The 20006-nt window shown below is 57.9% G+C and overlaps 2 protein-coding genes across 2 annotated transcripts in view; one reads left to right on the forward strand and one right to left on the reverse strand.

Moving 5' to 3' along the window:
* Positions 1-8719, forward strand: part of CCR4 (C-C motif chemokine receptor 4) — a 51535-nt gene extending 42816 nt beyond the window's left edge. Inside the window, exon 3 of the transcript XR_016232924.1 lies at positions 7975-8719. The gene's annotated coding sequence lies outside the window, so the exon portion shown is untranslated. The remainder of the gene's footprint in view (positions 1-7974) is intronic.
* Positions 3802-20006, reverse strand: part of GLB1 (galactosidase beta 1) — a 97145-nt gene continuing 80940 nt past the window's right edge. Inside the window, exons 15-16 of the mRNA XM_051818535.3 lie at positions 19675-19917; positions 3802-4308 (exon numbers count right to left, since the gene is read on the reverse strand). Coding sequence (XP_051674495.1) covers positions 4051-4308; positions 19675-19917 — 501 coding nt within the window. The 3' untranslated portion in view covers positions 3802-4050. The remainder of the gene's footprint in view (positions 4309-19674; positions 19918-20006) is intronic.

A 20006-nucleotide genomic window follows, 5' to 3' on the forward strand; every position in this document is an offset into this window, starting at 1 on the left:
CCAGGCCACAGCAGAGAGCTGGATCGGAAGTGAAGCAGCCAGGACCAGAACTGGCACCTATATGGGATGCCAGGTGCTTCAGGCCAGGGCTTTAACCCACTGCGCCACAGTGCCGGCCCCTGCCTCCATTTAATTTTACCACATATCAAGGAGGCTCATCAGTGGTCCCTTCCTGAGACCACACCACGTGACCTGGGCTGCCACCCCCAAGGCCTGACCTGGTTTAGCTTAGGAGACCAGCTGGCTGGACCAGCTTGGAGGACTCGAGGCAAGCCGTGGGAGGCGTTTTCACAGGTGGGAAAGCCCCTTGGGGAGCCAGCGGAGCGACTGTGTGGGGGGCCAGGGCAGGATCTTCGTCTGAGAGCTGCGGGGCATCCTGTCCCACCACGGCTCGGGGCCAGAGGACGGGGGTGCCAGGGCCAGCCAGCCGGGCGGTGCAGTCAGACCAGGAGCAGGGGCCAGCCTGCCTGCACCCACCCTGCTCCCACTCCGGGACATGGGCGTGGCTGCCCTCGGAGCCCACTCGAGCTGCCTGTCTGCCCCAGGCCAGACAGACCCTGCAGGCTGACTAAAAGCGAGCTCAGAAAATGAGAGACCACGAGATCACCTATCTGTGTGTCATTTGCCAAAAGTCACACTGCTTGCTTGTTGGGGGCAACAGTGAAAAAAAATCCCAAGCTCAGGTTCGTGCTAAACAATTTCAGTCTGAATAAACTGGAGGTGCTCAGAGACAAGGCTGGACAGACGAAGGCGCTCCACAGCCGAGGCGGAGAAGGGAGCGAGCAGACAGGGACCTCGGCCGCCCGCTGTCCCTCCCTGCCTCAGAGCAGACGCTCTGATGAAGTTCAGTGTACATGGGTCGGTGCTCTGGCTCAGCTCGTCAGGCTGCCACCTGCAAGGCCGGCAGACCAAATGGGCGCAGGTTCGAGTCCTGGCTGCTCCACTTCTGGTCCAGATCCCTGCTCATGCGCCTGGTGACAGAAGTCAACAGACAGACTTGCTGGTGCCTGGTGTACCAGCAGTAGGCGTGAAGACTGACTCCCAAGGGGCACGAGAGAATTTTCTGGGGCAAAGGAAGTGTTCCAAAACTGGACTGTGGTCATGGCTGTGCAAATCTACACATTTAGTAAAACTGACAGAATTGGATCTTAGTATGGGTGAGTTTATGACATATGTATTATACCTCAATAAAGCTATTTATGGATGTCCACAGCACACAGGATCCAATGATTTACAGGAAAAGGCCAGTCTTCATGAGAAGGGTACCCAGAATGTGGTAAAATTCCAGGAGCATTCTGAGTGTTACAGATGGGTTAACAGAGGCCTGCTCAGAAAATTTTGGAATATTAAAATCAATTTAAAGAGAAAGGTAGCATAAAAGGTTCACATTGAAAACAATGAGGATATTGCCCTTATTAAGAAGTAGCATCATATACAAAGCTAAACTTTTTTTTTACAAAAAAGATCTACTTATTTATTTAAAAGGCAGAGTTAGAGAGAGAGGACACACACATACACACAGAGGAGAGTCTTCCATCCACTAGTTCACTCCCCAAATGGCCTCAACAGCCAAGGGCTGAGCCAGGAGGCAGCAGCTTCTTCCAGGTCTCCCACGTGGGTACAGGGGCCCATGCAATTGGGCCATTTTCTGCTGCTTTCTCAGGCTTTTAGCAGGGAGCTGGATTGGATGTGGAGCAGCCAGGACTGGAACTGGAGCCCCTGTGGGATGCTGGCCTTGCAGGCAGTGGCTCTACCCACTGCGCCACAGCATGGGCCCGCAAAGTTAATTTTTAAGTTAGTTCATGAATAGAGAGGTCTGGAATAAGGTTACTCAGAGAAATCATTAAATTTCTTCATTTGAAAGGCAGAGTTAGAAAGAGAGAGAGAGAATCTTCCATCCTTCCATCCACTGGTTCACTCCCCATATGGCTACAACAGCCAATGCTGGGCCAGGCTGATGCCAGGAACCAGGAGCTTCCTCCAGGTCTCCCACGAGGGTGCAGGGCCCAAGCACTTGGGCCATCCTCTGCTGCTTTCCCAGGCCACAGCAGGGAGCTGGATGGGAATGGAGCAGCCAGGACGAGAACTGTGCTCATATGAGATGCCAGCATTGCAGGCAGTGACTTCATCCACTGTGCTACATGCCAGCCCCTAAATATTTAAAAAATAAAATTGCTGTTTAATCTCACTGTGCCTAGAAAAGGGAAAATATGAATATACTGTAGATTGGTGGGGCCAGCGCCATGGCGCACTAGGTTAATCCTCCACCTGCGATGCCGGGATCCCATATGGGCGCTGATTCTAGTCCTGGTTGTTCCTCTTCCAGTCCAGCTCTCTGCTGTGGCCAGGGAGTGCAGTGGAGGGTGGCCCAGGTGCTTGGGCCCTGCACCCATGGGAGACCAGGAGAAGCACCTGGCTCCTGGCTTCAGACCAGCATAGCTCTGGCCGTTGCGGCCATTTTGGGGGGTGAACCAATGGAAGGAAGACCTTTCTCTCTGTCTCTCCCTCTCACTGTCTGTAACTCTACCTCTCAAATAAAAAAAAATAAGTAGATTGCTATGAATGTATGCAGGTTGAGGTAAAAAAAAAAAAACTTTGCATTTTCCTTAACAAAACAAAACAAAACCCTATTCTCTGTAAAGAATTAGAAATACAGTCAAGGAAAGGTAAAAAATCTTCCCAGTGGGGCTGGTGCTGTGGTGTAGTGGGCTAAAACCCTGGCCGGCAGAGCCAGCATTCCATATGGGCACTGGTTCGAGTCCCAGCTGCTGCACTTCCAATCTAGTTCCCTGCTAATGCGCCTGGGAAAGCAGTGGAGATGGCCCAAGTGCTTGGGCCCCTGCACCTGCGTGGGAGACCTGGATGAAGCTCCTGGCTCCTGGCTTCGGATCGGGTCACCTCTGGCCAGTGCGGCCATTTGGGGAGTGAACCAGCGCATGGAAGACCTCTCTCTCTCTCTCTCTCCCTCCTTCCCTGTCTCTACCTCTCTCTGTAACTCTTTCAAATAAATAAAAACCTTTAAACAACAACAACAAAAAAAACTCCCCAATACTTACCACTCGCGTGTAACCATACTATTTTTAATGTTACTCCAAAACTTTCTAATGTAACACAAAGCAGGGCTGCCATCCTCTCTGTGCAACAGGCGCCGACCCCCGACTGCTGGCTCGCAGCCTGTCTGCCATGTGAGCTGTGGCCCAGCCAACGGGGACAATGACAGCACAGGCCCCCTGGGGGCAGGGTCCTGGGGGCGGGCAAGTGAACCCAGTGTCTGATACCTGATCCGCTCAGGACCCGGTGTGGTAGAGAACCTGGATCCCGTCTGATCCCATCCCGTGTGCTGCGACACAGGATGGCACACATGTGCGCCGTGTCTGTGCACAGATTTGCAGGGGCACGGCGCTGCACGGCACGCGTGTCCGCCCCTGGGGCGGCAGCGCTCATCCGCCGAATACCTGGTCTTTATGCGCGCACAGGATCATAAACAGATGCAGATGTGTGTCGCCACGGCAGTGGCTAGAAACCACCCCCCCCCCCCCGTACAGATGTGCCACTGTGTGTGCCACGCGGCTGTTACGCGCTCGGCTCTTCGCAGAAGCGCGCTGAGCTGTGCTGGGCTCCCTAGCAGACGGCGCAGACATCAAGGGCGAGTCAGATGAGGGCCGGGGCAGCCGTCCAGGCCCGCCCCAGACTGTTTTCCGTCCCTTTGAAGCTGCAGCCACTGAAGTGGTTCACTGAGTCTGGTTACGATTTAAGTCAGGCCATTGAATTTCATAGCTGCCCAGCATGAAAAAGCGTGGCTTCATCATCCAAGTACAAATTTTATTTAACAAAAAGAGACAACATGATTCTTCCAAAATGAAAACTGGAACCCCTGGGAGCTTGCGCGGCAGCCTGTGCTGTCAGCTCCCGCCACACCCGGGGCCGTGGGAAGACCCGCGCTGGGAACCCGATGCGCTTCCCGCGGACTTCTCCGGCAGGTGTGGACGTGCCGGCGTTTCTCATCTGGGAGGTGGGGGCTGGACCCCGCCGGGCGCAGCCTTCAGTCCCCTACGGCTCTGGTCGTGACTTGCTGAACGCTGTGGGTCTCACCAGGCCCTGAGAGGTGGTGGCGTTGAGAACGGGCCTGTCCACGAGCTGCACGGCGCCCGGGCCGTGCTCGCCGCAGGGGGCGCGCTCCAGCTCCAGCACCGTGATGGTGTTGGGGGTCGAGGTGCTGAGGAGGTGCTTCGGCACGAACAGGGTCACCTGGGGCCCGCGCGCTGGCCAGTAGCGGCCGAGGTTGAAGCCGTTGATCCACACCTGACCCTGGAGGGAGAGAGGGAGCGGGAGAACCGTCAAGTCCGATGCGCGGTCCGTCCTGAAGGGGGGGGGGGGTTCCTGAGGCAGGGGAGGTGAGCCACGTGCCCAGGAAGCTGCCAGGGCTGAGCACCAGGCAGGGCCCGGGGAACAGGTGGGAGGAACCGCACCCCTGCTGTCCCACAAGGCCAGGTCCGGGCACTGCCTGTGTCCCCGTGCCTGGCTCTCTGAGCTGGCTCTGCAAGGAGAGGTCTTGCCTTCTTGCTGTCCCCTCCAGGGGTGGCCTCGGGCACGCAGTACAGAGAACACAGGCCGGCAGCTCTCTCCGAACAGCCCCTCAGGACTGCTATGGGGGACGGGGAGCAAGGGGCCCCCGAGCTGCGGCTCTACTGCTGTGTTTGCTGTGTCTCGCTGCACGTCTGCCTCACGGAGCAGAGGCGGTCCTACCTGCTGTAAAGGGGAGCTCCGTCCTTAAGGAAACTGAATGAAGGCGGAGGAGAAACTCCTGGAGGAGGGCGGGCGCCCAGGCCAGTGCGGGCATCTGCAGGAGAGATGCCTGCGTCCCGGCCCGGGCCTGGGTTGGATCCCGGGCGCCAGCCCGGACTTTGCTTCCTGCTAATGCAGACCCCGAGGCAGAGGTGTGGGCCCCACTGGCTGGGGCTCTGCCACCCACATGGGGCCCCGCACTGAGGTCTTAGCCTGGGCCCAGTCATTGCAGCCATCTGGGGGTAAACCAGAGGATGGGAGTCTGTTTCAAACAGTTAAAAAAAAAAAACCAAAACCACTGCTTTAGATAAAGTCATTTAGAAAAAGAGCATGACCAATGCATAGCTCTCAGAACGCGCTCACTCTTGTTTTTACTGGGATGCGTTATCTCCATCCACCCTGAAATGTGTCTGCTGAAAGCCGCGGGGCTTTGGGCAGCTTCACTTTCAGGGCGGGGAGACGGGGAGACGGTGGCTGCCAAGGCCAGCTCGTGAGCGGGCTCCGGGCACAGCACACGGGGCACGGCACGCGCTGCCCGGGCCCAGGTGCTGTTCCTGACCCAGACTGAGCCACCTCGTCACCACGAGCAGGTGGCTGGTACCTGCCCACACCCCACTCCCACTTCCTGCACGCCCATGGGGCCGCCCCGGCATCCCTTGTGCTGGACGTGTGTGCCAACGTGGGGAGTCAGCCAGGCACTGCTTCCCGCAGTCCCCTTCGCCGGCTGGCTCTGGGTCAGGGCTGGTCCAGAGGGGACCTGGCCCGAGACTGGAAGGCAGAAGGGAAGTGGCAGCCACACTCATGGGGGACTCACAGGACCAAGAGCCCCAGGGGAGTGCCAGGCAGCCCCTCCTGGCTCTCCCTGCCTCCCAGCCAGCTCGTCCTGCTGCGTGCCTGCCCTGCTCACCTCACACAGGCGTCATTCCCAAAGCCCTCCCTGTGGGACCCTCGGTCCTCCTCTGGCTTCTGAGCTCGCTTCGCGCGTGCCCCTTGGCTCTGAGCCAGCGCGGCAGCCAGCTGCGCGGTGGTTCTGCCTCCGACTGGCTCCTTGGCCTACGTGCAAGGCCCGATTCCTAACGGTGGACACTCCCAGTGGTTCCACTTTCCACAACTGGAGCCTGGCTCTGGCCTCTCGTCCATCTCTCCCTCTCTCCGATCTATTTATTTATTTGGAAGGCAGAGTTACAGAGAAGGAGAGGCAGAGGCAGAGAGGTCTTCCATCTGCTGGTTCACTCCCCAAATAGCTGTAACAGCCAGGGCTGGGCCAGCCAAAGCCAGGAGCCAGGAGCTTCTTCCGGGTCTCCCACACAGGTGCAGGGGCCCAAGCACTTGGGCCATCTTCCACTGCTTTCCCAGGAGCATTAGCAGGAAGCTGGATGGAAGTGGAGCGGCCAGGACTTGAACTGGCGCTCTGCTGTGGGATGCTGGTGCTGCAAGCAGTAGCTCAGCTGCCTGCACTGCACTGCTGGCCCTGCGTCCCAGCTGTCGGCTATCAGACGTGCCACAGCCCACGCGAGCATTCTTGTCCACGCTGTGAGGGACACACATGGCCACTGCTGGGAACAGAACTGCTGGGATACAAGGATGCGCACAACAGTATTTTCAAAAGTTTATGGAAAATGGAATTAGATGTTTATTTGGGGTGCAAAAATTTCTGAAGCCCATGCTTACAAGGGGTCTTCAATAAGATGGAAAATGCGTATTAGTGAGAAGGAACCATGCACAGATTTCCAAAATTCTTTTTGCACCAAAGTAAACATCTTTAAATTCTATTTTCCCACCAACTTTTGGAAGCGCCTGTAATATTTCAGTAGCTACCACAAAACAGCTGCACAGGAGAACACAGCTTTCGCTCTTAGTGAATTTGAACTGGAACGGTGACAGCCATGTGCGCCGGTGGTCGCCACGCTGGGCAGCAGAGTTGAGGGCGGTGGGGGGCCTGAGAGACGCCCCACCGCGAGTCTGTGGGGTCAGTGCTGTCTCTGAGCGCTGCGGCCGCCCTGTGCCCTCCCACGTTCCTGCTGCCAGCCTCCTTCCCGGGGCCCGGGCCCGCGCCTCCCTGCCCTGGAGCCTGCCCGCCTCTGTCTTCTCTCACTCGTCTGGCTCCCCCCAGCCGTCTGCACATGCAGTGACCACAGGTGTGTCTCCCCTATGCTCAGGGACACATCATCATCCCAGGCTCCCACACGGTCCTCAGCCTGAAGCCTTGGGGAGCAAGGTCACGGTCGCCCCTAACACAGGGCTCTCTCCGCCACTCCCTGGCCCTTTAAGCTCCTATCATTTGCTGTTTGTCAGCTGTTCCCAGCTCTCCCCAGGCTCTACGAGGGGCTGGCCTTTGTCACTTTCGTTCGAGGCCAGCTGAGAAGATGCAGGGTCTTCGAATGGTGCACAATTCCACACGTTTTCGCACCACCACAAGCTTGTGCTGTAGCTCCGCTATTCCGTGGACTTCTGGAAACATCAGCTCGTAGATCCAATATGTGCCCGAGTGTTCAGTATCAAGTCACTAACGAGGAAACACTGTCCACGAGTCTGCCCCAGAAGACTCACTGAGAGGCGCCGTGACCATACTGCATGGTTGTCTGCCCCCACTTCCAGAGCTTTAAGGAATACCAGACACAGAAAGAAAAACAAGGGGCCAGCACAGTGGCCCAGCCAGGGCAGCCGCCGCTGACACGAGCGTCCCCCGTGGGCTCAGGTCTCTGCTTCTGACCCAGCTCCCTGCTGTGCTGGGAAGGGGCGGTGCATGGCGCAGCAGGCTGTCTCTGCCTGCGACACGAGCGTCCCACGTGGGCTCAGGTTCAAGTCTCAGCTGCTCCACTTCTGACCCAGCTCCCTGACTGTGCTGGGAAGGGGCGGTGCATGGCGCAGCAGGCTGTCTCTGCCTGCGACACGAGCGTCCCACGTGGGCTCAGGTTCAAGTCCCAGCTGCTCCACTTCTGACCCAGCTCCCTGCTGTGGTCTGGGAAAGCTGTAGAAGACGGCCCAAGTGCCTGGGCCCCTGCACCTGTATGAGAGACCCAGAAGAAGCTCCTGGCTCCTGGCTTCGGATTGGCCCAGCTCTGACTGTTGCAGCCAGGGAGTGAACCAATGGATAGATGATCTTTCTCTCTGTCTTTCCCTCTCTCTCTCTCTGTAACTCTGCCCCTCAAAGAGAAAATAAATCTTTTTTTTTTTTTTTTTTTTAAGTGCCTAGGAAAGCAGTGGAGGATGGCCCAAGTGCTCGGCCCTGCTGCCCACATGGGAGGTCCACATGGAGCCTGGGGCTCATGGCTTCAGCCTGGCCTCACCCTGGGTGTTGCAGCCATTTGAACCAGTGGATGGAAGACCTCTCCCTTCCTCCCTCCCTCCCTCCCTCTCTTGTTCTTTCAAATAAAAATAAAATAAACCTTTAAAATTTTTAAAAAACAGAAAAATGAAACATATGCATTTCTTCCTTGATTAGGACCAACAGAAGATTCTATTTTAAAAAGTGTATGCAGCTCTGATGTTTAAAATTTCTCTTCAGAAAGTTGTGCTACAACGGCAGGGGTGGGGTGGCTGCACACAGTGCTGAGGGTGACCTAAGGGCAGAAACGCGTTCCGTGGCCAAGCCTGGCTTCAGCTGACCGCGGCCTGGTCCTGGCGGACGCCCGTCCTCTGCCACTCTCCCCAAGGTGACAGTAACAGTTTCAGTAGACAGGAGGTTCCCAGAAAGGCCTGACCTACTTCTGTGCTGAGACAGATCTGTGTGTCTGTCTGTCTGTGCTAAATTTCCTAGCTAAGGACAGGCTTCTCATAAGCACTGAAGCCAAAGTTTCGGTGCTGTCTCCAGTCGTGGTCTAAAACACTTCACGTTTTCCAGGGGCTCCTCAGGGAGCAGTGGAAGGAAGCCGTCTACGCCGTGGGCGGCCTCCACGTGGAGGGACACAGCTGTGGTCTGAGGGCAAACGGCTCTCTCGCCACACCCAAGGCAGGAATGAGTGGGATCCCAACTTGGGGGAAAGAAAAGAAAAAGGAGAACTGTAGGGGACAAGGGCACCCTTGAGGGCTTGCTTGGAGACATGTCCAGCAGCTCTCGCCAAGCCCAGAGCGAGTGAGCTGTCCCCTCCTCCAGGACACCCAGGCCCCATGCTGACGCCGGGCACTCTCCCTGTGCCCTCCCTGGTGTCAGGGACATCAGGGTCTCTATCTTATGTAGTTGTTTATTTCAGATTTATCTATTTAAAAGGCAGAGCCACACAGAGAGGAGAAACACGGAGCGAAAGAGCTCTCCCATGGACCGGCTCACTCCCCAGACCCAGCCATCTCTGGGCAGGCCAAAGCCAGAGCCAGGAACTCCATCTGTGTCTCTCCCGCGGGGCCGGCAGGGCCCCAGGTACACGGGCCAGCCTCTGCTCCCTCCCAGGGGCATTAGCAGCGAGCTGGACTGGAAGCGGATCAGCTGGCACTCAAACCAGCGTTCCTGCGTGGGCTGCCGGTGGCATCGCCAGTGCCCCAGCGGCAGCCGCTCTCTCATTCTAGGACAGGCCCTAGGAGAACTGAAGCCGCCGGAAGCTCCACCTATTAGCATAGACGGTGAATCACCTCTTTGCCCATCAGATTGCCCTTCTCAGGGACGACCTCAGCCGACAGCAGCCACCCAGTCTCCTTGCGTCTCTGGAGCAAAGCTAAGACCTGGCACGCCAACAGCGGCTCCAGGCAGCGTGTGACATTCGTTACAAAGCCGGGGCACTAGAGCTGCGGGAGACGTCTTTTACTCCAAGCCTGTGTGTTTCTGTTTTCTGTTTTGTTACTGAGCCCATAGGCTTGTGGAGAAGAGTCCGATCCTCCAGCTTCCAGGGTCACGTTCATGGAGACAGTGGATCTCCGAGCGGGAAGCACAGCTGCAAACCCGCCCAAACAGTTCTCCGCGTGCCCCTGAGCTGGGGGCACGCTGAATCAGCGCTCCCACTCGCATTCTCGCAGTCGGAGGAGAGGCTGCAAAGACTTGTTCTGAGGCAGGGACGCGGGGAAGTGGCTGGGAGTGCCCACCTGGGGCCTAAGGAGCTCTGCCCATTCGCATTCCTTCCTGCTTTCTCTCTAAGAGCTTTCCCCATCCACTCGCCCACTCCCCAAATGCCCACAACGGCCTGGGCTGGAGCAGGCTGCATCCAACAGCCCGGACTCCGCCTGGGCTTCCCAAGTGGGTGGCAGGAGCCCAGGCACTTGCGCTGCCTCCCAGAGTGCACATCGGCAGGAAGCCGGAATCAGGAGTGGGGTCAGGACTCAAACCTACGCACTCAGATACAGTGACGCAGGCGTCTTAACCGCTGCGCCTAACGCCCATCCCTGCGGTCTTCCTGGAACCCTGGCTCCCCACCCCACCTGGGCGGTGCTGCTGGATGAGGAGCCGCGACCCAGCGCCGTCTCGGAAATTATAGGCTGAGCACACGGATGCTGTTGCGCACTGCCGAGGGGGGTGTGTTATGAGGTAACAGATACCATCCCCACGGCCACAGGTGCCTCGGCACGCGCTTTTCAGGAAAGCAAATGTTTACCAACTCAGTGAGAACAACAAGAGTCACCAGTCTCAGCAGTCAGCCTGCAGCGCAGGCCCGTGGGAGGGACCGAGGCCTCCTGCCGGTGGCCAGCCCGGCCCGCCGGCCTTGCGAGCGCGACCTCCAGCCCCCGGCGGGCCTTCCGACCAGGCGGCCCTGGCTCAGCCCGCGGCCTCCCGAGATCCTGACACTGAACCGACCACTCAGAGGTCCCGGAAACCGTGGGCACAGTAAACATCTATTGCTGTTTCTTTTCAGGGTGACTTGTGACACAGCGGGACAAACAGACCACATCCCGCTGTCACGCTTCCCCCACACCCGTCTCACATCACCTGTTTGTTTTCTTCCTGTGATCATCTGACACGACAGGTGGGTTACACCCGCCAGAGGTGTCCTCCACCCTGTGTAGACACTCAGCAGCCACCAAGTGCTTCCCTGTGTGGTCACTCAATGCCCCAAACCACAGCCTGGGCCTGCCACGTTCCCAGGTAGCGCCGGCTCTCTGACCGCACTGTTTGCCAGGCCTCTCCCGCCCTCTCCGGGGATTTCCCTGACATGGCTGGCTGTCTGCACAGCGTGTCCAGCTGTCCACTTTCATCCTGACGCCGCCTGCAGTGAGCAGGGCGTCCACAGTCAAAGAGCTGGCTCCCAGGAAGGTGCGGAGAGCTGAGCTGACTTAAGCCATCCAGGGGGCCCCTGGAAAGTCAGCGCCCCCCACCCTAGCGCGTACCACTGCCTCCTCTCCCCGGCCTCCTGCGGCTCCCACACCTCTGACAGCTGTCACTCACTGCGCAGCTGTACCACCACCCCCACAACGGCCGAGACCCAGCAGTGGACGCCGACAACGTGTCAGGAGCCCAGCGCGGGCGGCGTCCGGCCTGCTGGTCAAGTTGCCAGTCAGGACGCCCGTACTCCACGTCCGCGCGCGGGGTTTGAGTCCCGGCTCTCCTCCTAATTCAGGCTTCCCCACTGACACGCCCAACCCATGCGAGCGTTCCGCTTGGCCACGCCTAAACCGAGTCGCTCTCTGATCTTCCTAGAAATGGGGAGGACGCGGGCAGCCCGTGCCCCGGCAGGCCGGTGTGCGTGGCGGCGCGGTTCCCTCTGCTTCTCCCTGTAGTCCCTCTGAAAGCCGACGGCAGACACGATGTCACCCACACAGTTCTGTCCCCGTCTCCCTCTCCCGACTTGGGAAAGCAACTCTGAGATGACAAATTCGCTTTCGGTGGAGTTTCTGCTTTCTCGAGCCCTTCGGTTTATGAAACCAACACCCCCTGCTCAGCCCACAGAACACTCACTCTGTCGTCCAGAACGAGTGCTGCCCGATTCCAGAGTCGCAAAGCCACGCTGCTTCAGGCTGTTACACCACGGGGTGGGGTGTCTGCCTCCCTGTACAGAGTGGCTGGGTTCTGGCTCCCAACTCCACTCTCAACTCCAGCTTCCGGCTAACGGGCACCCTGGGAGGCAGCAGTGGTGGCTCAAGCACCTGGGGCCCTGCCACCCACGTGCGAATCCTGGACTGCGTTCCAGGCCCTGACTTTGGCTAAGAGCTAAACACTGTAGGCATTTGGGGATGGAGTCTTTCTCTCTCTCTCTCTCTCTCTCTCTTTCTTTCAAATAGAAAAAGAGAAAGAAACTAAATAAATAAGTAAAAATACTTTAAAACCACATTGTTTCAACACCACTCTACTCTGTTACACACCCAAACCTACTGCAAGAGGCTGACTACGAGGCTTACCCATGGCATCTGGGAAGCGCAATCTCCCAAGGCCCACGCGTGGCCAAGCCCTGGAGCTCCGTCATACAGGGCCTCCTGCCCTTCCTGCTGACGCCCAGCAGACGTTCGTGTGACAATCTAGAAAGCCACTTCCGACGAGAGCTCACAGAGCAGCCAGGAGTGGCTGCCGCAGCACGTGAATCGCCCTTATCAGCGACCTCATTCACTAAATCAAGCTGTTTCTTCCCGGCCAGTGAGGAGCCGCCCAGAAGCCTGGGCCAGGGGGCTTGACGGGAGGCCGGAGGCGCACAGCCTTAGGAATGGCTGGAGCTGCCTAACCGTTCCCACTGCCAAAGCGCTTTTCCCAGAGGCCAGCACTCAGCATGCTGGGCGGTGGGGAGGGATCTGAGTCGGCTGAGCATCTGGGACCCCCGGAGTCGGCCCCGGACAGTCCTCAGGGGTAGGCCACTGCACGGCAGAGAACATGGTCTGTGTGATGTGCGACTGACGTATGTGCACCCCAGGATCTTCAGACCTATCACGCCAGGGCCCACTGATCTCCCAGATGGGCCGTGAGTACGTGTGTGTGTGTGTGTGGTTTTATGAGATGTAATTCATAGCCCATACAATCCAGTGGTTTTACATACACTACGGAGGGGCTGGCATTGTGGGGTAGCCGCAACGCCCGAGTCCCATAGGGGCACAGGTTGGAATACAGGCTGCTCCACTTCCTGTCCCAGTCCTGGCCAGGCAGCCATTTGGAGAGTGAGCCAACAGGTGGAAGATGTCCCTCTCTGTCACTGTTTCGAATAAGTAAATTAGAAAAAAAAAAAAACCTATGCCTTACCAGTCACTTCCCTTTCCCTGTTCTGGGTAACCACAAATCTTCATCTCCGGGGCCGGCGCTGTGGCATAGCGGGTAAAGCCACCGCCTGCAGTGCTGGCATCCCGTATGGGCAGCGGTTTGGGCCCGCTGCTCCACTTCCGATCCAGCTCTCTGCTATGGCTTGGAAAAGCAGTAGAAGAAGATGGCCCAAGTCCTTGGGTCCCTGCACCCACGCGAGAGACCCGGAAGAAGCTCCTGGCTTCGGATCAGCGCAGCTCTGGCCATTGTGGCCACCTGGGGAGTGAACCAGTGGATGAAAGACCTCTCTCTCTCTCTCTCAGAGTTAGAGAGAGAGAAGGGGGGGGGAGGGAGAAAGAGAGAGCGAGCAAGAGTGGGGGAGGGAGGGAGCGGGGGGGAGGGGAGAGAGGCGGGGGGAGAGAGAGAGAGAGAGAGACAGAGAGAGAGGTCTTCCATCCACTGGTTCACTCTCCAATTGGCTGCAACGGCTGGAGCTACGCTGATCCGAAGCCAGGAGTTTCCTCCAGGTTTTCCCACGTGGGTGCAGGGGCCCAGGGACTTGGGCCATCTTCTGCTTTCCCAGGCCATAGCAGGGAGCTGGACTGGAAGTGAAGCAGCACCCATACAGGATGCCAGCACTGGAGGCGGCAGCTTCACCCGTTACGCCACAGCGCCAGCCCCTCTGCCTGTCTTCTTGCCGCTCAACTGTTCGGTGCGCGAACACTCGCCCCTCTTTCTGCCTGACACAGGTACTGCCTTTGTTTCCCTCCCCCTCCCCAGCCTGTGGGCGACTCTGGCCTGCTCCCATTTGTTCTCTGTGTAGGGCGGCCCGCCGTGGCACCGACTGCGTTTATTCCCTCACTGCCACATAAGCTGCCCGCTGCCCGCGTCGTCGCACGCCCTCTTTTCTCGCTGAGGGGCAGTCCGCTGCATTTTGTTCGTTCAGTCTTTAGTAGACGGGCGTTGCTTGTCCATCTCTGGCTACTACGAGTGGTGCTGCTATGACGTGTGTTCTCAGGCTCCCGAGTGGCCATGCGAATCAAGTGGGCTTTCGGGGCCTGAACCCCCTGAGGCCTCCACCAATACTGTGCGTGTGTACTTCCAAGCGTGACAGGCGTCGTGTCCTAAGCCTCCTCCTGCTGCTGTGCCTGGACGGCACGGACAGGGCTGTTACTGGAGCACGGGGCTGTGTAGCTCCGTGTTGGAGAGCAGGGCCGCGGCACTGGTGAGCGCCTCCGGGCTGCGTCCTAAACTGGTGCAGGGCGTGCCACGGGGGAGACACGGCACTAGCTCAGGCCTCTTCCTAAAGCCACCACTGTCATCCGTGGCCTCCTCTAACACTGATCAGCTCCCACAGGCCCCACTCCAAATGCAACTGACCTACAACGTTAGGGACTGGGTTTCCATCACACAGATCCTGGGAACAAACAAGTCGTAGCAGAGCCTGCCCCAGGCATGGGCTCGAGCTCATCTGCCTGGGAAGCCCTGCACAAAACTGCCTGCCTTTCACACAGGCCTTCAGGACAGGCCACGCCCCGACCTGGGGCTCAGGAACCTGTCCCCCGCCTCCTGCCTGCGCACAAGTCCCCGTGACTTAGCTCTCCCAGGCTCCGGTGCCCATCTGCACCTGCGATAACACATCCCTCCGCCACGGCGTCCCTGCTGGCACTTTCAGCAGGCGATGTCTGCAAGGTGTCGGGCGGGAAGCCTGGGCCAGCACTCGGGTGTGACGTGTGACACCTCCACACCTGGACAGGTGCACCTCCCCGACCTCCAGAGCGCCCTACGCTCTTCCACTGCTGCACCTCGGCCTCTAAGGAGGCGGAGATGAGGCGAGGAAGGAAGAGAAACGTACTTGCTAGACACCAGGGGCGGGATCCACAGCGGCTGTGGCTTCAGGACCCCGAGCCCGTGGTGTCACTTAGCTAAGAAAAGGGAGCTGGCAGAGAGAAGGACAGGCCACGAGACAGGCAGCATGTGGGAGGGATGGAGACTTCAGACTTCCTCCTGAGGCAGGAAGTGAGGGTGGAGGCAGGCAGAGAAGTGACAGGAAGCTGAGGCACAGGGAGTCCCACCTGAGCGCACTCAAGGGGGCGGGGGAGGGCCAGTGGGCGACGGGAGAGAGACCAGGACCGCTGGAGAGCACCCGTGCTCCTGGCGGCTGGCGGCAGAGGGGCCGGGGTCACGGTGGCCGCTCTGGAGAGGCGTCCCAGCTGTGCTGTTACAAGTGGATCAGCAGAGGCCAACGGGGCAGGGCTGGACGAGCGAGAGAGGAGGGTGAGGGGCAGGGGCGTTACTGCTTCTTTTCAAAGAACAGGGCGATGTCTGGACTGAGGGGATACAAGCCCGTGGGCTTCTCTTCAAGCTTGGAACTCCAGAGTCACGTCGGCCACGTGCTGGCCACGCGGGCTGTCCCGCCACCACCGCCGACTGATGTTAGAGCAGACCCTCCAGCCCCAGAGGAGGCCACATGCCTTCGTGTCCTCTGGGGCTACGGCGGCCGCGGTGCCGGCTCCCTGTCAACTCTAGGAAACTGCCGCAGTGCGCGCGGTGTGCACAGCAGATTCCCACTGGCGACACGAACTCCCTTCTCGCCACGCCCTGACCACACCTTGCTGTCCCTAACGGCAGCCACCCCGCGGGTATGAGACGGAATCTCACCGAGGCTTTGCCCGGTTTTCTCCCACGATCAATGATGCTGAGCACGAACACTCTCAGTCCTCTTACTTCGTGGCGGCTGTTCATACACTTCTGAGGTGAAACTCCGTTCAACACCTTTGCCCACTTTTTGATTGGGATTTTCTTCCTACTACTGAGTTGTAAGAGTTCTTTACACACTCCAGATACAAGATATTTGTTAGATACATGATTTGAAAATGATTTTTTTTCCCAGTCTGTGGCTTGGATTTTCATTTTCTTAATGTCTTTTGAGAACAAACATTTAACATTTTGATGATGTACAATGTATCAATTTTTCCTTTAAGGGTTATGCTTTAGCAGTTGGAGCTAAGAAGGCTTTGCCTAACCCAAGGTCATGAAAATTTTTCTCCTTCTATAATTTTTATAGAGGAATTAAATTAGAAATAAAAAAATAAGATGTGATTTAAAAATTCAAATTTACATGGAAATTCAACAACTTACTTCTAAAATAGTTGCTGGGCCGGCGCCGCGGCTCACTAGGCTAATCCTCCACCTTGCGGCGCTGGCACACCGGGTTCTAGTCCCGGTCAGGGCGCCGGATTCTGTCCCGGTTGCCCCTCTTCCAGGCCAGCTCTCTGCTGTGGCCCGGGAGTGCAGTGGAGGATGGCCCAAGTGCTTGGGCCCTGCACCCGCATGGGAGACCAGGAGAAGCACCTGGCTCCTGCCTTTGGATCAGCGTGGTTCGCCAGCCGCGGCGGCCATTGGAGGGTGAACCAACGGCAAAAGGAAGACCTTTCTCTCTCTCTCTCTCTCTCTCTCTCTCACTGTCCACTCTGCCTGTCCAAAATAAATAAATAAATAAATAAAAAATAAAATAAAATAGTTGCTGGGTCAAAAAAAGAAACCATAAAGGAAATTAGAAAATATTCCAAACAGCATGGTTATGAAAATAGATTTCAATAAACATCTTTGTAAAAGCAAAATTGTGTCCCAGCAGGTTAAGCCACAGCATGGGTGCCCGCATCCCATGTCCGAGTGCCAGTCTGGGTTCTGGCTGCTCTTTTCCAGCTCCAGCTAGTGCACGTGGGAAGGCAGTGGATGATGGCGTAAGCACTTGGGTCCTCTACCCATACGGAAGAGCTGGATGACCACATGGCCCGCTCTGGCTGTTGTGGGCACTTGGGTAGTGAGGCAGCAGTGGAAGATCTCTGCCTTTCAGGTAGATGAAATCAGTAAAATGCAAAAATAAATAAATAAAAGCATTTGTTTAACCCCCTGTGTCATCTGCCCTCTCCCCTTCCAGCTGTCAACGTATTTTCTTCCCGTCCCTCAGAGCCAGATCTCTGTCAGGACGCTAGGGCAATGCCTGTCAGGACGCTAGGGCAATGCCTGTCAGGACGCTAGGGCAATGCCTGTCAGGACGCTAGGGCAATGCCTGCCTTTGGCCTGGCTCACGGCAGCTATTTGTGAATCAGTGGATAGAAGATTCTCTCTCGCTCTCTCTTTTCTCTCTCTCTTTCCTTTTCTCTCTGCCATTCTGCCTTTCAAATCAATCTTTTTTAAAAACCCCATAATCATTAAGGGTAAAAAAGGTCCCGGGTTACAGAGAGAAAGAAGAGTCTTCCAGCGCCCCTGCCCCTGCTCCCGGCTCCCTCCTGTCCCGCCCGCTCAGCACAGTGCCGTGGGCTGGCCTGCTCCGGGCTCCCTCCTGTCCCGCCCGCTCAGCACAGTGCCGTGGGCTGGCCTGCTCCGGGCTCCCTCCCGTCCCGCCCGCTCAGCACAGTGCCGTGGGCTGGCCTGCTCCTGGCTCCCTCCTGTCCCGCCTGCTCAGCACAGTGCCGTGGGCTGGCCTGCTCCGGGCTCCCTCCCGTCCCGCCTGCTCAGCACAGTGCCGTGGGCTGGCAGAGGCTTCGCTCCACCGACCCCGGGGACTCCTTGCTGCTCGGTCCAGCAGGAAGACCGTGCCCGTCTTGTTTACCCTCTTGGCGGCACAAACGGCGCTTCCCCCGCTGTCCCCTCCGCCTCACTGTCACTGTGTCCCTCGCCGGTCAGCCTCATTCCTCTTCCTGCCGCTCGCTCCCTGCGGGGCCTCCTCCTCCCATGGCGCCCACACTAGCCACACATGGAGGACTGCACACGCACCCTCCCCGTCCAGACTCCTCCTCCGACTCCCCAGCCCACAGCTCCAGCAGCCTCCCGCCAGGACCTTGTCTCAGCTGTGCTCCCCCAAGTTCATGGTCATGTGACGGTCTCCGGAGGAGAGACGATCAGGCCACAGGGCAGCGCCCAGGGTGCGGTGAGCGCTCTTAGACAAGGCCCTGCAGCGCACGAGGCAGCGTCCCGCGGAGGGACCAGACACAGGTCTGCTGCTCGCTTCAGCTGCACTTTCTGCTGTGTTCCTGGAGCAGCCCAAATGACCCAGACAGCCCGGGACTCCATTTGTCTGCACCTGAACTCACGGTCCCGGTCCCCCCTCCCAGCCCAAGTCCCCTTCTGAGGCTGCTTCCCTCCCTGGGCCCAGCGCAGGACCCCAAGGGCTCTGTGAGACGAGTTCCTCTACTCGAGCCGCCACATCCAACCGGCCCCCCCTATCACACACCCTCCCCCATCGCAACTCATCTAATGTCACACACGGTCCAGGCAGCCGATGTCACCTCCATCTTGGCCAATCAGACAACGGACCAGCTCCCTAGGTGGTCAACCTGAATCTGCAAGTGCCCTCACCCAACCCGTTCTGCATACTGGGGCCGGAGGGCTTGCCACATCACCACGTCACATCACCGTGTCACATCACCACACCACATCACGTCACGTCACCGAGTCACATCACCATGCCACATCACGTCACATCACTGTATCACATCACCACGCCACATCACCACGCCACATCACCGTGTCATATCACCATGCCACATCACCACGTTACGTCACCACGCCACATCACATCACATCACCACGTCACGTCACCACGCCACATCACCACGTCACGTCACCACACCACATCACCACGTCACTCCTCTACTGCGTGTGTCTCAGCATAATGACAACACTTGGATGCAGTCTCCGCATTTACCACTTCCCTTTCAACTACAGGGCCCCTCTGTGCCATGCTGCTCACCCCTCATGTCTCAAACACCACTCCCTTAGGGGCTTCCCTGGCCTTCCTGACAAGTCTAAACCCCTCCGTTATGATCAACCCTACGCCCTCCCCTCTCAGCACCCTTCACAGATGCGGTTTTGTGTTTAATTTGTGCGGCTGGGCCAGTGTGCGCTCACTAGGCTAATCCTCCACCTGCGGCACCAGCACCCCGGGTTCTAGTCCCGGCTGGGGCGCCGGATTCTGTCCCAGTTGCTCCTCTTCCAGGCCAGCTCTCTGCTATGGCCAGGGAGTGCAGTGGAGGGTGGCCCAAGTGCTTGGGCCCTGCACCCCATGGGAGACCAGGAGGAAGCACCTGGCTCCTGGCTTTGGATCGGCGCAGCATGCTGGCCGTGGCAGCCATTTGGGGGGTGAACCAATGGAAAGGAAGACCTTTCTTTCTGTCTCTCTTTCTCACTCTCTAACTCTGCCTGTTTAAAAAAAAAAAAAAATGTGTGGCTGTATGATACAGGGCCACCTGTTCCACTAGACCGGAAGTTCCATGAGGGCAGCGGCCGTGTCTGGTTTCATTCATCAGTGTATCCTTAGCACATGGCACCGAATAAAAACCTGAACAAGTGATCGTCTAGAATGGACACGGGACTTGAAAGGGAGTTGATGAAGACACGTACGTCTTCAGAGCAGGAGAGAGAGCGATGGGGAGGTGAGAAGAGTCGTGCAGGCGGGGCTGAGCTGGACGTACAGAGCTTGCCATGGCTGGAGAAGCAGCAGACTCTCGCCACGAGTCGCCCTTACCCAGGGCCAGAATCTCCTCACGACCAAGAAACGTCCCTCGACTCAGGGCACAAGAGGCCTCAACTCTTAGAGGAAGCAGCAAAGTCATCGCTCACTAACGGAAGTGGTCGGTCAATGAAAATGGGCCAGATAGTGACACCACCAAGTTGGCCCTCGAATCCTTAAGGTCCTGCCACGACCCTGCGCCTGGGAGACGAGTGAACGCCCACAGAAACCCTCGGTGCCGCACCGTCACTCAGCATGTCATCAGCACTCCTCCTGGAGTTCCCACACCTACCTTGGTCCACCCGGGGAACGTGATAAAGGTGTCCTGGGGCAGGGACGGGACCCCGCTGGGGATGGAGAAGTTCCCAGTGTAGAAGGCTGGCAGTGTGTAGTTCCCGGGGCTGCAGGCCCTGGCGTCCTTCTGGCAGCCACCCCAGTCCCCCTGGAGGCTGCTCACTGCCCTCTCGGTGTCCAGGGGGAAGATGGTCCAGTTTGTGAGGATGTAGGAACCCAGGGTCAAGTTGGAAATCAAGCCCTGCAAAGTAGAATTAGCACAGTGAGGAGGGGGCTGGCGACAGCCTGAGGGCCTCTGCACCCTGGTCCTGCACTCCTGGGAAAAGGCCC

This window comes from Oryctolagus cuniculus, chromosome 4 (assembly GCF_051225735.1).
Source record: "Oryctolagus cuniculus isolate XC-2025 breed Fujian yellow rabbit chromosome 4, ASM5122573v1, whole genome shotgun sequence".
NCBI classification, from domain to species: Eukaryota; Metazoa; Chordata; class Mammalia; order Lagomorpha; family Leporidae; genus Oryctolagus; species Oryctolagus cuniculus.